The 15,555-nt window shown below is 40.1% G+C and overlaps 1 protein-coding gene across 3 annotated transcripts in view; it reads left to right on the top strand.

Annotated features, from left to right (window-relative positions):
• The window catches only part of CEP55 (centrosomal protein 55), a 35,084-nt gene extending 22,450 nt beyond the window's left edge, over positions 1–12,634 (top strand). For all 3 annotated transcript variants that reach the window (XM_074959995.1, XM_074959996.1, XM_074959997.1), the window contains exons 6-9: positions 4,559–4,875; positions 6,681–6,752; positions 10,043–10,168; positions 11,660–12,634. In XM_074959995.1, the coding sequence (XP_074816096.1) occupies positions 4,559–4,875; positions 6,681–6,752; positions 10,043–10,168; positions 11,660–11,866 (722 nt within the window). In that variant the 3' untranslated portion in view covers positions 11,867–12,634. The remainder of the gene's footprint in view (positions 1–4,558; positions 4,876–6,680; positions 6,753–10,042; positions 10,169–11,659) is intronic.
• The last annotated feature ends 2,921 nt before the right edge of the window (positions 12,635–15,555 follow it).

The following is a 15,555-nucleotide window of genomic DNA, read 5'->3' as shown; positions in this document are numbered from 1 at the left end:
ATCTTCCCAGTAAATGATGCTAAAGTACTGAATCAAGGATGCCACACTTCACCTATTGATCTTTGTGCAAACAAACATCCCACTGACATCACTTGGAAATGTACTGTGATTGTGTAGTCATAAACAACTCCCTCCTCCCCCACCGCACACCATCTCATAAAACAAAGTCTAGTCTTCCACACACAAGTCTGATAATCCGTGTCATTTTTCCCTAACAATACTCCTGTAATGGTTAAGATACTCCTTCCTGTTACTGCAATTAGATATCCCAGGATACACACTGCCACTTGATGAGACCTCCACTCTGTACACTTGTGTTTTGAGAACTGCTATCTCAGGCTGCTGTCTTGGCTAATGAGCTAAAGGACATGGACTGGTATAAATTTTGTAATCCTTTGCTGGAAGCAGCACTTGCCTTAGTATCTATACCTGAACATTGGGAGTTGCAGAATTGAACTACTACAGCTTTTAGAGAAGCCAAAGCAGTACACCTGTTTTGAGGGAAAAGGAAAAGAGAAGTAAGTGAACAGGGCTTCCATGCTAGATCTCATTCAGTCTGACTTATATTATCCACATGTCTGCCTTGCATAAAGCAGGCTATAGAGGGTTACTGCTCTGTGGCAGGAAAACATGTATGAAGGTGCAGCAAGTAAACAGATAAACTGACTTTGTTTTTGAGAAGCTGCATGGGATGCTTCCAACCAGGTTGGCCACAGAAACCAATAGTGTGGGCATCAGTGAACATGCACTTGATAAAGAACCTATCCATCACCAAGAGGAGAAGGCCCTTGTTTCTAAGGGAGCTAGTACTCTACCTGAATGAAAAAGGAGTAATGAATGGGATGAAATATGTGGTCAAGATTTGGGTGTAGAATTATCTGAAGAGATCAGCTGACAAACATATTGGAGAGGGAAATACAAGGAGAAATAAAAGTTAAGGAATTATATTCTACAAGTGACATAACTATAAAAACTTTATTTTGTTAGGATGCCCATATCCAACCTATCACATGAATAGCTTTTCTTATTGGTTTACCTATTGTCCCTAGGATCTGCTTTGTTGGGAAGCTGTAAAATTAGCTATCTTGCGGGAAGTGACCAGATACTTGATAAACTAAAGGGCAGGAGGGAGGTTAAGAGCACAGCACTGTTTCAAACAATAGTTAACTGATATCCGTTGCTGTGTGGCTGATCAGTTAGAGAGGTAAATGGGTGCTGATGCAAGAGAATGGCCCAGAGTCAGGAGTTGTGCAGCTTACAGTTTACCTCCAATTTGACGTGGAACTGGGACTGTCAAAATATTTGGAACCAAAGGTCACTAGAATGTTCTCTGCCTACTTTCCACCAGCTGCATGTGCCATCCCTTGCCATTTATCCAATAACCAAGCAAAACTAAGACATTGCTTCACCATGATTCGCTTTAACTATGCAATTCAGGGATGTCTTTTTCTTGGTTTAAAAAACACCACCACCTCCTCTTGGATGTTAACCTGCATGGGTGAGTTTAGTATTGCTCCTTTACTACTGTTTAGGCTCCCTGTGGCATGTGTGTTGTGGTACAGAGTCCAGACTAAAGGCAGCACCACAGGAGAGCTCCACATTACCATTGCTTCAAACAGATGTTCTCATTGACCTTTAATGCTACAAAGCAAGGTCTCTAAAAGTAAAGCCACTATTAGAGAGAGGTTATGGCCCTCCTGTGTGTTTGCATGTACTCTGTTCTCCTAGCAGAACTGAAATGTGAACTTTAACTCTTATAATGAAAGCATAATGGCTTCTTCAAGTCATCAGTGGAATATTATTAGCGTCTGTCGCTAACCTGTACTGCTACATAACCTGGTCAATCCAAAGACAGTTTTGCTTTTTTAAAAAACTTGTATATTGATTCAGGTCTCTTAAATATTAATCAATAGTTCAGATACCAGTAAACAGGGACAATCTGTTTTAAAAAACAGTACACCTGTACTTGAATTCTTGGCATTGTATAAAGTAGTTACATTGCACACAGATTTTTCTCACAACATAGTTATATCCAGATTTAATTTGGTTTTAGATTGCTTATAGATTGAACAAATGGTGCCTGTCAAAAAGAAATGGTTTTTATATGAGGGACCAAGCAGAGTCCCTAAATGCAGGGCTGACTGCAGTATTTATGAAAAGTACTTTGGTTAGACTACCTGAATATACTTGGCTCCTTAAAAGTGGTTGAGCATTCTATCAGCACTACCTGCTACTGGGAAAACCTGACTTGAGTATTATGAATACTACACTGGTTTTCTGTAGTATCCACTGTCCTGAGCCAGACATGGCACTTCTCAGGTTTCAGGTTTTTCTGTTCAATATAATAGATTACATGGATAATTTCCTATAATTCTACCTTTCATTTGAATGGTGTATTTACAAAGCATGCTACTAAATTTTGACTGAGTAGAACTAGCAAAATATTGGACTAGATTGGCAAGTATTGAAAAATCCATTCTTCAGTGGCGAATGAGGGACCTACGTGGTTGTGCCTATAACCTTACAGATGTGAACCAACAGTAAATTTATGTAACATACTCTTCAGTCAACTTCATTGCTACTCTTTTCATAACTTTGCTAAATTGGATCGTAGTGAAATCAGCCACGTATTGATTTCATTGGTGCTATTCAGATCCCTGTGGGAAGCAGTAAAATGATCGGTCATGTTAATTTCATGCTGCTGCTGCTTAGAAAGCTTAAGAGTGGCATTAGACAGAGGCATACAGGAGCTATTCACTGGAGAAGAGAATCAGTCTGAAGAAGTCAGGGTAGCAAACCCTCCAACTCTTTAGTAACAACAAGACCCTAGATGAGGGGAGAAAAACAGCTAGTACAGAGTGGAGTTTTGCTTTTATAAGATTCCTACTATACCAGTGAGAGGTGGATAAGATAGAACTCCCAACCAGAATCCAGAAACATCATCCTTATAAAAAAATAAATAAATAAATAAATAAAATTCCTCCCTCTTTCTGTACTGCTGAAGCAGGTGTCCTGCCCAAAGCAAACTTAAGCTAGGAACTGAAAAATCCTCATTCCACACAAATAGGAAACTTTTCAGGGTGAGTCATCTGCTGCAGAAAGTAAATTTTAAATAAGAGAGTTTTCTAGTCTCTATGCATGATGAGAGCATTCCAAAGCCAAACCAAGCTGGAACCAATTCAATGCTTTACTCTTCAGGCTGCAGACAGACCACTTTAGTGCTGTTATTGAGCTTCCATACGTGTAAGTTTCCATTGCTGGTTTTATAGGTCCCTGAGGGCAGCACTGAAATTGACAGTCGGATCAGCTTCATTCTGCAGAGGCTGCTGACAGCAACAATAAACTACAGCAGAGGATGGCATTGGGAGTACTCTGGGGAGGGGCCTCCAAATGGAGCCTGTGAACGGGAGAGGTACAGTTGCAGAAACTCCTCCCTTGAAGCAGCCAAAAAGCTGAGGGAAGCTTAGGGTACTACAGAAAAATCCCCCTCCCTTTTCCCCTGCCCCTCCATCACAGCAGCATTTGCATTTTTAAAAACCACAAGGTCAAATACATTTCAGTAAACAGATTAGATTAGTGCTGTGGGATTTGTTAAATATCAACACATATTGTTTCTACAGTATGATCAGCCTGAATAGTAGGTTACATTTTAAAACAGTTATTAAACAGAAAGCTGATATAGCTTAATACAATGTACAAGACACTACACAACTCTCTTTATTTCTTTTCAGTTACAGGGGATATGGCTTTCAGGGGCAAGAGTGTGGCCACACTGGTGTTTTCACCCCTGGTTAATAAGCCTTGTTCTTGGGCTACTCGTGGCTGGTGCGCTTCTCAAGCCCTGATTTAAGCAATAGTCATTGGCTAGGAAGCTGGTACTTACAATCAAAGAATGTATTCTGTGCCGCAGCAGTGGAAACACAAAGGCACAAGATCCTTCAGCTAGTGTCAAGGAACTGAGGGTGTATAATCTGAAGAGGGCGGTATGTGATAACCAGTAGGTGGCATGGGTCTCACACTGCCCTGTTAATGCTAACCTAGTAGTTAACAAAAACTTGAACTGTGGGAGTTTTGCAGCCTCTGTATTAGGAAGCCTAAATCCCAGGACTGAGAATCCTGTGTTGATGGTGGGGCCATTCCACCCCCCGTATACCGATGTGTTAGTGTATAGAAGCTATACCAGAGCCACGAGAGGCTGGGGGAGAATTCCTCCAGCACAGGACTTGCATGGGGCCAACATAAGCAATCCAAAGCAGTCCTCCCTCACAAGCCCTGCCATGTAAGGGTTGATGGGGAATGTGTCTGTAGCACTGAGCACTATAGGGAGTCTGGGTTGCTATGCTCTATAAGCAGATCTGGGGAGGCTATCATAAATTAGAGCATCATCAGAAGCTATTCTGATTTTTCATGGGGGTTAATCTGGGCCTTGCAGCATGCTAGAATCTGGAGATCAGATAGGTTGTATATAGCTACCCTAAGGTATGGCACAGAATCTAGCCCAGTGCCATTAAAAAAAGAATACTTTAGAAAACCACTGTTTTATTTCTGTCTTGTGAAGGTTACCTTCAAGAAGAAAAACAAAAATATTATGACCAGCTTTTACTGACTGCCAAGAATGATCTTAACACTGAAAGACAAACTATAACCCAGCTGAGATCTGAACTTAATGAATTCAAAAAGAAATATGAAGAAACAAAACAAGAAGTAATGAGTTTAAATAGCGTATTGCAGTCACAATACAATGTTGCTACGCAGACTCTAGAAGATGAAAAGAAAATCAAAGGAGATAAAATACAGAGGTTAAAGGAAGAGAATGAAATTACCAGAGAAAAGCTCAAAGAAGAAAAGAAGAAGACTGAAGATCTCTTATCTCAGGTAAGTGGATCCAGTATGTGAGTTTAAATACATTAGCAGAGGGTTAAATTAAATATATTTTTAACTCCTTAAGCACAAAAGAGGGTCATAATGGTCCGAAACTATTTTACTCTGTTAAACATTATCTGCTTTCTGCAGACATTTAGGCCTGGTCTACACTAGGAATTTAGGTCAATATAACTACATAACTCAGGGGTGTGAAAAATCCACACCCGTTAAGCAAAGCATTAAACCAGCTTAACGCCTAGTGTAGACAGTGCTAGGTTGACAGAAGAATTCTCCCATCAAATTAGCTACCACTTCTCAGGAAAGTGGAGTACCTACACTGACAGGAGAAGCACTCTTATTGGTAGTGTCTACACTGAAGTGCTGCAGCTGTGCCACTGCAGTGTTTTAAGTGTAGACAGGCCCTTACAGCTCTCTTTTTTAAAATGATTAAAGGTGATGCCATGCTCTGCAGTTTGTTGCTTTGGATTTGCATCAAAGGCCTCATGAAATCTTCTCAAACTAGCACTTTCTTTACCACCACCAATTATTAGAATCTTTAAAAATCCACCAGATACAATTTACATACAAATGTAAACTTTTAGGAAGCAAATGCCAGACCAGCTATTTCTGTCCCTTGGAGAGAATACTTCACAGCAGCTAACCTGGTTCCACTACCTAAGCTCAGTTATTCAATATCCTCCAGTGTTTACTTTACTAAAATCCATTGTTGCATATTGAATGCTTAAAGCACCTATCTCGTTTCTTACACTGTGCCTATCACTGTAGTTTCTGAGTGCCTTTTGGCACAGCACTTCACTACTTTGTTCTAGCACTTTTTCCCCTCTGTGGGAGCATTGCTTGTGAAAGGACAGTCGTTTGCCAGAAGTACTAGTTAACGTGATTGCTATGGATTCCACTGATATATTTTATGGAAAGCTATATGCCTACACCAAACAGCTCATGGGTACAATGGATAAAACAACAATTAAGTAAGACTAAACTTTTTGTAATAGTCATTATGCAAAGCACAATTTAAATTCAAGCAATTTATTGTGACTAGTTTACCCTTTGGGTAGCCCTGTTGAAATGTTTTCATCAGGATCAGATTTTCGGTATTGTACATTGGTTTCCTTGTACAGGACACAGCACTGTCTGTACTGCCTGACTGCTCACAGCTGGACTCCCTTTGGACTTTAGGTCAGCTGGAACTATGGACTTGATGCAAACTGTATATAAGGTTCAAAGGGAGGCAAATCTGTATATTGACCAGGAACCTGGGTGTGAGCCTGGACAAGCAGGGGAGGTATTGAAGTAGGCAACTGCAGCCCTAGTGGCATCTGGATGCTGTGGGGCCAAGAGAAATCTGTAGAGCCTTAGCTAATTCTCTAAGGCTGTAAGAGTTACTGGAGCTAAACTGCTTGTGGCTATTACCCAGGTACTGGACTCAGGTACTTGGAGGAAAGGAATATTTGCATGTGGTAACATGGAATTAATTTCCTGGATTCCAAGGACCTGATGTAGAGCCTGTTGATGTCAATAAGCTTTCCATTGACTTCAGTAGATATTGATTTGGATTCTGATCACCTAGAAAAGCTTTCAGGAAACATGTTTCCCCTCCGTGGGACTTCATTTCACTGAAGAAGAGTGGAGGGAAGTTCAGTTGGCTTGGATACTATGTATGAGAGATTTCCTTTAGCACTGGAATATGTAAACTTCTAGCTAATCCTGTTTTTTTAAAAAGTCAGTCATTCTTTGAGATATAATAATTACTATATGTAGAAGTTATTGGTTACAAGTGCCTTCTTTCCACATTGTAGGTCCAATTTCTTCATAAATCTTTGTTAAAACAACAAGAACAACACACCAGGATAGCTTTGTTGGAACAACAGGTACCAAATTACATTCTAAAGTTCTAGTTGATTTAATAAGTCATATTAATGCATGTGACTCTTAAAATCCTTAAATTTGATTATGCACATAAGGTTTTTTAAAATATGACATCCTCTAAGTGTAGGTTAAGAACTGGTAGTTGATGGCTGATAAAAGCAGCAATTCATTCATATTCAATCGTTGGAGCTTTCTCAATATAATGCATGTGAGAACAAAGTTCAGATATAAATGTGAGACTTGCCTGACAGGAGGCTGCAAAAATTCTATATGAATTTTTAGTTGCCCAGTTAACCCTTGTCAAAGTATTGATGTGGTAGATTTCCCCACATGTAGCAAAGTAATCTTTGCCTTTCATATTATTGCTGTACTCTGTAGTACATTATTGGTGGTAATTTCATTCTAATTACAGGCTTACTGATTACATGCAGGCTTTGGATAAAATCACTTGCTTTAAAGCTATTCTGAAATCATATGGACACTTCCTTACAATCTTAAATCTATGCTGTGTTATAAATAAACTCTATTTCTATAGACAACCTCTCCTTCCAACTGCTTTAAAGAAATAAGCTCTTGTTCTGACTGTTTGCATCACTGAATTATTTTGTCGGAGCAAATTTGTAACAAGGAAAGGAACTATAGAAATTTAATACAGTAATTTAAGCAGATGCTACCACGCCTATGTAATTAATAGTCAAATATAAACATGTGAACTATAATATGCCAATGAAAATGAAAATCTAATATTCTATCTTTAAAACCTCAATTAACTTCAACACTCTCTAAGAACAGACAAACTAAAATGTGTTTTCCCAATAAAACACTGATCTCAATAGTTCTGTTCCTTGTATTTCCCTGCAGTCTTCGTGCTGTCTAAACTTACCAACTTATTTTTTTAATTCATATCTTTTTAAAGATACTAGTGTGTGTGTGTATAAAATTAATATGTGCACCCATGTACTGTTTAGAAAATGGTCAGTGTAGTGTTGGGACCCAAGCTGAACAGATCAGCAAAGTCAAGTTTGCAGTATGGATGTCTTTTAACATTGTCTTTGTTTCACTTAGAGAAAAATGTTGAGGTGGCAGTTGTTTCTATTTTCTAACCAAAGGTTGGGCCATATGGTTTTCCGTAGTATGTTCATAGTCAAACACTTAAGACTTCAAAATCTCTCCTACAGACACATTAATTTATAGCACTGTGTAAAGAGAAACTGCACCATTTATACTGTTGTAATTTTGTGCAGCAACTCAAACATTAGTCCTAAAATATAGATGAAATTGTATTCAACCCCTAACATTTAACAAAATGAAAACCATCCAACCAATCAAAACAGATGTGTGTGGGGAAAAAACCCTGGAGTGAACTCCTGGTCCATTGGAGTCTGTGCTTCTACCACTGAATTTAGTGGAAACAGGCTTGCTCCCTAGGTTTTAGATCAGTGGTTCTCAAACTTTTGTACTGGTGACCCCTTTCACATAGCAAGTCTCTGAGTGTGACCCCCCCCTTATAAATTAAAAAACACGTTTTTATATATTTCACACCATTATAAATGCTGGAGGCAAAGCATGGTTTGGGGTGGAGGCTGACAGCTCGTGACCCCCCCATGTAATAGCCTCGTGACCCCCTGAGGGGTCCCAACCCCCAGTTTGAGAACCCCTGTTTTAGATGATGGTATTGAAAGGAGACAATGTCTTTTTGCAATGGGGCGCAGACTCACCCAGCGGCACCGCCTGCTGGTTGTCTGGGAATTAACTCTTTTTACCAGCTCCGGAGCGCCCTCTGCCAGTGTCCCTCCCGGATCCCGGTGCCCTTTTACCTGGGGTGCTGCCCCTCCAGGCAATACCCCACAGATCTGGGTCTCCCCTCCCCGGGGAACCTCCAACCCTCTATCCCCACCTTGCCTCAGCCTATGGGTTACTGCTAGTCACCATCTAGCCCCCTTTCACTGGAGCCAACTGCATTCTGTATAAGCCAGTCATCATAGGCAAGGGGGGTTTGGACCTGCTGCCTCCGCCTACCCTTGGGCTGCCCTGTTGCAACCCCAGTACCCTGTCTTAGGCCATCTGCCAGGCCTGCAGCTTTTCCAGTCTGGAGCCTCCCAGCTCCTCTGGCCTTCCCCAGCCCTGCTTCACCTCAAGTACCCTGGTGCACTCCCCAGCAGCCAGGCCCATCTCCCTCTATAGCTAGAGGAGACTCTGTGTGCTCCTGGCCCACTGCCCTCTTATAAGGGCCAGCTGGGCCCTGATTAAACCAATCATGGCCTGATTGGGGTGTGGCCCCCAACTGAGGCTATTTCTCCCAATCAGCCCTGCTTTTCCTTCCCTGCCACAGCCCTCTCCCAGGGCTGATTTCAAGCCCTTCAGGGCAAGAGCAGGTGATCACCCCGCTACAGTCTTAAAAATGCTAAAAGACTTATTTTACATACTTGTCGTATGTCCTGATGGAAAACTGTTTCGTTCCCAAAGGGTAACAGCAGCTTTCAGCTATTTACTATCTAATGACCACACAAAAATTAGTAATTGGGGGCAGAGTAAACATGGCTGCTTGCTGAGAATGTTATGCCTGAGGGAGTAACTGGTATACTAAGAGGATGATTGATGTTTGTGGAACATGGGAAACTAGAATCAAAGGTCAGGATGCCCGTTCTGGATACAGCTGTCCTTTTGATGGAATGTTAGAATAATATTGTTATCTTAGTACTCAGCTGCTTTCTAACATCATTTAGCATATTGACACCATTTACTAGTGGTTGGATTAAATTCTGTCCACATTCCTTAATGTTTGTAGAAGATGCTTTTTGTCAGCTAATGGCCTATTGTTCTTGTATTTTCTATATTTATATTGTGTTTTGATTTTTTTGACATCTATAAATCTTCAATGGCCTTGTAGCAAGTCATCTGTTACCAGATAGTATCTTGTGAAACTCCTTAGTCTTGTGTCTCCTTAAAATTCTATATATTTTAATGGAAAGCATGTTCACAATATGCAAGCGCAGATGACATTCGTATTAATAGGAGTTATACATGTGCAATACATAAAGCCAATGGCCGGACGCTGCCCCTGAGACGTGGGATACCTTTCCCACCCACATTGCCATGTTGTCACACTGTAGTCTGCAGCCACAAGGTGACTAATGCCATTTTCAGCCTCTTTAGAGCAAAGTGTTGCAGCTTAAAATTTAATAGATTAATGTGCAACCACAGTCAAAAATTGAAACTTATCTCCAATAGTAATTCTTATTCTGTAGTTCTAGCTCTGTAACTTCTCATTTTTTCTCATTGGATTCACCAGATCCAAATGTGTACTACAGATTTTGAGAATGAAAAGCTTGATCGCCAGAACTTGCAGCATCAGTTGAATAAAGTTCTTAAGGAGCTACGCAAGGCAAGGGAGCAAATAACACGACTGGAGCCCTTGGTGAGTGCTGAATAACTTACAACTGAATTCAAGCAGTCTGCCTTTACCAGGGGTCTGATTTGTGTACATATGCATGGAACTCCTATAAGTGATGGAGCTGCATGCACTCATCAGTGAGAGAATAAACCCCAAAGCTTGTAGATCGCTCAATAGAAAAACTGAGGAGTAGGTGAGAGTAACTTAGTAAACCACTGGCTAGATGATTCTCCTGAAGTGCTCCTTCCCCTGATAGTGTGTCCGAGACTAGAATTTTTTTGAAGCTGCTTATTGGTCATGGTTTAGTGCACACTTCTCTTCATTAGGTTTGTTCAGTTAGTTTAGATCACTTACACATACATTGTCTCCCTTAGCTGGCTGCTGCTCCCTCTAATGCAGTTAGTACAGTGGTGGGTGGCTGTGTAACCCTAAGGTAAATAGCAATGCGTGTTGTGTCATTTGTCAGAGACTGATCTGTTCTTCATTTTGCCACCCCAGCTCCAAAAGCCACTTGAGTAAGAGGAATGGAAGGATGGCACTAGCACTGCAGTAGTTTTATCTTAAGCCAGTTTAAGAGACTAATACCATGGCCTCTGCAGTCATGCAAAAGACTGGTGCTGCAGGCAAATGGCACTAGAATAAAAATGTTTGTTTTCCTCAGAGGTGCTCATTCCTTCATTCCCAACCCCACTGTAAAATGGTAGAACAGAACACTTCACAAGAAAGGGTAAAAAAACACGATATTTACACTCTGCGGTATCTTATCCTGAACGCTGTATGTCTTCCATGCTCCTACAGGCCACCCTCTTGTTGTCTCAGTTAAAGCAATAGGCCGTGCCCTAAGAACAGCAGTTAGCTGTATACTGGTTGGTGGGTGGGGAAGCACTATTCATGTCTTTGGTACCCCTGTGCCCCTCAGCTTTAACGGGAGCAGCGGTCACTTCTGATACACATTGTGGGGAATGGAATTGCTGCCAGGGAAGCTAGTGTTCTGTGTACCTAGAGCAGTAGTACTGCTAGATGCAGGGCAGCAGACTACTAGCCAGCCTGAAACTTGCTCATTACAGAATATTGGGCTGCCATATTCCTGCAGCCTTGTACTTCAATGTAAATGTAGTTTGAAAGCCAGCGGCTATTCATGTGCTGGAAGCTCTTCAGAACAAGTTACTAATAGTTCAGCCATCTTTGGTGTATACTCTTGGATTGTGCTCAACTTTTCTTGTTTCCCTTCAAAATTGATATACACAATAATTTAAAGGGACAACCTTTAAACCTAGTCAGGTTGAAAAAGAGTTAAAAGAAATGTTAGGACTGCACCGAGAGCCCATTAGCAATATTTGTGGTTGTACAGCTAATTGCATTGCTATTTTTAAATGTTCTCTCCCCAAATGCTGTGAGTGTGCAGGACTTCACCTATTGGATACAACTGTGCTGTCAAATGCACCCTGTATAGTACAATTTAGGCTGCCAATTTTATGTGACAATAATGGCTTCAATTGAAAACTTTTTTTTCAGAAACTCCAAGAATTTGGACATACAGAACCATCAAATGGTTTGCAAGCAGCATTCGAAGATATGTTGACAATAAAAGACAAAAATCCCTCACTGAAACGTTCAAATCTACTTGATGAAAGCTTCCTTGAGTGTCCCAAATGTAAAGTACAGTATCCAACAAGCCAGCATAGAGAGTTACTAGCTCATATTGATTTCTGTGCAGATTAAGCTCCAAATGGAATTGCCATATGTAAACTGCATTTTAAATGCAGCCAGGATTCTATCCTACAAAAGGGAATAATGGCTTTTTAACTCCTTTTCCTTTTTTTAAGGTTGTATAAAAGACTAGCACATCAGTTTTATATTCCAATTTAACAAGAATGGAAAATTATTGTAATTTATCTGGCTTTGTATAAATATTTCACTCAGCATTTTTATGAAGAGTTATCTGGAACCACAAGTTCAGTGAACGAGAATTTATCAGAAATAGGAATATTTTAAAATTGTAAACTACTGACTTTGTTTTTGCACTATTAAAGCTATGTATTGGGGCCAGTAGAAATAACAGCGAACTCCCATAAACTGTCTTCCTCTGTTTTCCCATACGCAACTACCTTGCTCCAAATAAACAGGTCTCAAAATGAAGAGTGCCATACTTCTAGGGCCTCATAGCTAGAACCACCATAATTGAGACTGGCTATATAAATTTAGTTTTGGCCCTAATACAATAATTGCATTCCACTAGAGAATAGGTTCAACATCTTGATACTGTAAATTGTTTTGCAAGAGGCGTTAAGATGTTTTTTCCTACTGGTGGGTGGTGTTTTCAACTTACTCAGCATTGTATCAAACAATCTGGCTTGAGCTAGGGCTGTTATGGAAATGGTGGTCAGTGAGCAAACTCTACTCAAACCAATCTTAAATGTGGAAAACAAATTTCTTCCCAGCAACTATTAGTCTACTGAAAAATAGGAAGCCCCAGTTTCAGAGAGCAACCAGGCACCTTTTTAGAAGCTGAAATGTCAGTTTATGATGTTGAAGCACACTCCTGTTTGCACTGCTATACCCTACTGCTTAAAGCTGGGAAATGTGACTTCTCTGGAAACCTGATTTACTTCCATGGGGGGTTTTAAGAGTCCCTATTTTGCAAGTGGAATATTAATAAAATGCAGTTGGGTTTCTCATTCTGAAGTCACTGTACTTTATTTTATTTTTTTTTAAATAATAAGGGGAACTAATAAAGGCTTGCATGCTGGTAAGGCAGTACAGTGGCAAATTTTGCCCTTTGCCAAACTGTGTCTATTTTAGAGTTTTGCTCTATTTGAACCTGCGATGGATTCTTCTAGATATGTAATTAGAAATGTCTGTCTAACAGTGCTTAAATACTAGATTCATCTTGAACTTTCTTAGGATTGTTTTTATCTTGAACAGTGGGGTGTTTTTTATAAAAAGGTTAACTTCTTACCACATACCTATGAGTGCCGAGGAACATAGGAGATGCCATGGTCCATCTTGTCCAATAGCCTGTCTCTGACAGTGGCCAGTATCAGATGCTTTGGAGCTGGTGCAAGAATCCCATAGTAGGAAGATGTGGGGTAATCTACCCCAATGATGGTCTCATCCTAATGGTTAGAGATATGTCTTAAATCTTGACAATTCACGGGTTTTGTTCTTTCCAAAACTTGGTTTGCATTTACTGTTATAATGATGGATGATACCTTTATCCAGTCCTTTGAATCTTACCAAGTTCTTGATCTTTTTGATGTTCTGTGGCTTAGTTCTACAGTCCAATTACACATTGAGTGAAAAAGTATTTTCTCATCGGTACTGAATTTGTTAACTTTCAATGTCTCTGAATTGTCACCTTGTTTGTGTGATGAGACAGGGAGAACAGAAGCTCCCAGTCTCCCTTCTCCATCATTTGTTATTTTACATACTTGTATCGTGTCTCCTTTCTAAGGCAAACAATCCCAATCAGTCTCCTTCATGAGTTTTTCCATGCCCCTAATTGAATGATTGCCCTTCTCTGAACCCCTTTTATTTCTGCAATATCCTTTTTGAAATGGGGTGACCAGAACTGCACTCAGTATTCCAGGTGAGTGCTTACAATCAATTTATATAATAGCATAAATAGTATTTTTCATATTATTCTCCACTCCATTCCTTATGCATCCTAACATCCAGCTTGCTTTTTTGACTACAGCTGATCATTGAGCAGAAGCCTTCATCGAGTTGTTCTGAGGCCCAGGTACCTTTCCTGAATGGATAGTTCATTTAGAAACCTGTAAGCATATGAGCAGTTCATTTCTCCCTCCACCCCCGATTCTGTCAATATTTCATCTATCAATATTGAGCTTCATCTGTCGTCATGCTGCCCATTCACCTACTTTGGTTAAGTCCCTCTGAAGCAGAGGTAGGTGAATAATGGGGTGTTCAATTCACTGGCTATTTTGAAAAATTTTTTAAAAAAAGTGTTTTGGGTCAAACTGAAAATGACATTTTTCAGTGAATCAGCTCAGAATTTGAGTGAAAACTAATCCAGCTGTTTCAACAGTGTTGAAATGAAACATTTTTGTTTTGCATTTTCACAAAAACAAAGGAAACACGATTCACAAAATGAAGGTGTGGGGAGGGAGGTAGTGCTTCCTTTATAAGCTTTAACCTAATGGTTAGAGCACTCACCTGGGATGTGGAAGATCCTGGTCATTTCCCCCTCCCCACCATGTATCAGGAATTTGCATTTGGGACTGTCTTCCCCCACTGCAGGAGAGTGCCTATCGGATATTCTGGCATGGGGTTTGCCTCACTCTCCTCTTGAAGCTGTTACGCTTTTTATAACTGATTAGTCATTGGAGCAGGAACTTGAACTTGGATCTGTTATATCCTGGGTAAGTGGTGTACCTACCAGGCTATAGGGTCATTCTCGCGCTTGTTCCCTGTCCCTATGACTACATTGTCATTCATAATAGGTGAGAACAGATATTTTTTCTTTAATAAAATAGTTGCGTAGCAACCCTTCAGTTGCAGCTATTTTCAAATACCAAGATCATCATCCTATAAAAACCACCATTTCAACTCATAACCATCTGTTTGCTTGTGCAAGTCCATCTTTGAATTCCGTGTTCTTATCTGTTTCTTTGCTAAAACCTCGTTTAGTGTATTGCCTACCTGTTTTATTTGCCATGTGCAAATAAGACCTTTATAAATGTCTTCATGCTAGGAATGCAATAAATAATCTGTTCACAACTATTCAATTAAAATCCAGTAAGAAGGCACATTGTTTAACTATACGTGTGAGGAAGACTATCAAGTTGAAGCACACACACATTTAGAGTTGGTCATGCATCACCGTTCACCTGAAAAGAATCATGGAAACAAAGAACACAATGTCTTCAAGGAATCTATGGAGAACAGATTCTCCCTCTAAAGTGTAGCAGAGAAGGGACAGAGGCTTACACAATGAAAATATGCCAACAGAGCTGATATAAAAAGCATTTAAATATTGACCTGTCACATGCTGTAAACTGGCTTGCACTGTCACATCCTGTTTTGATACAACTCAAAGAGCTTTCAAATCTATGCAGCCAGTTTGGATTGAACAAAATTAAAGACTGTGGTAACAAGCTACTATGTGATCAGATTCTTACACTTGAGATTTTTACCTTATTCAGAGTTATGGTTCCACACCCACTAACTAGAGTCCTTGATTTCAAAAGGGCTAACTTTAAATAATTAAGGGAATTAGTTAGGAAAGTGGATTGGACTGAAGAATTCAAGGATCTGAATGTGGAGGAGGCTTAGAATTACTTTGTCAGAGTTACAGAAACTATCTGAAGCTTGTATCCCAAGCAAGGGGAAAAAATTCATAGGGAATTCAAAAATTCACCTAAACAAACACTTTGTCTCAGTTTTTAATG

The sequence above is a fragment of the Natator depressus genome, chromosome 7 (assembly GCF_965152275.1).
Source record: "Natator depressus isolate rNatDep1 chromosome 7, rNatDep2.hap1, whole genome shotgun sequence".
NCBI classification, from domain to species: Eukaryota; Metazoa; Chordata; order Testudines; family Cheloniidae; genus Natator; species Natator depressus.
Note: the sequence above shows the minus strand (reverse complement) of the source record. Positions and strands in the feature narration are given on the sequence as shown.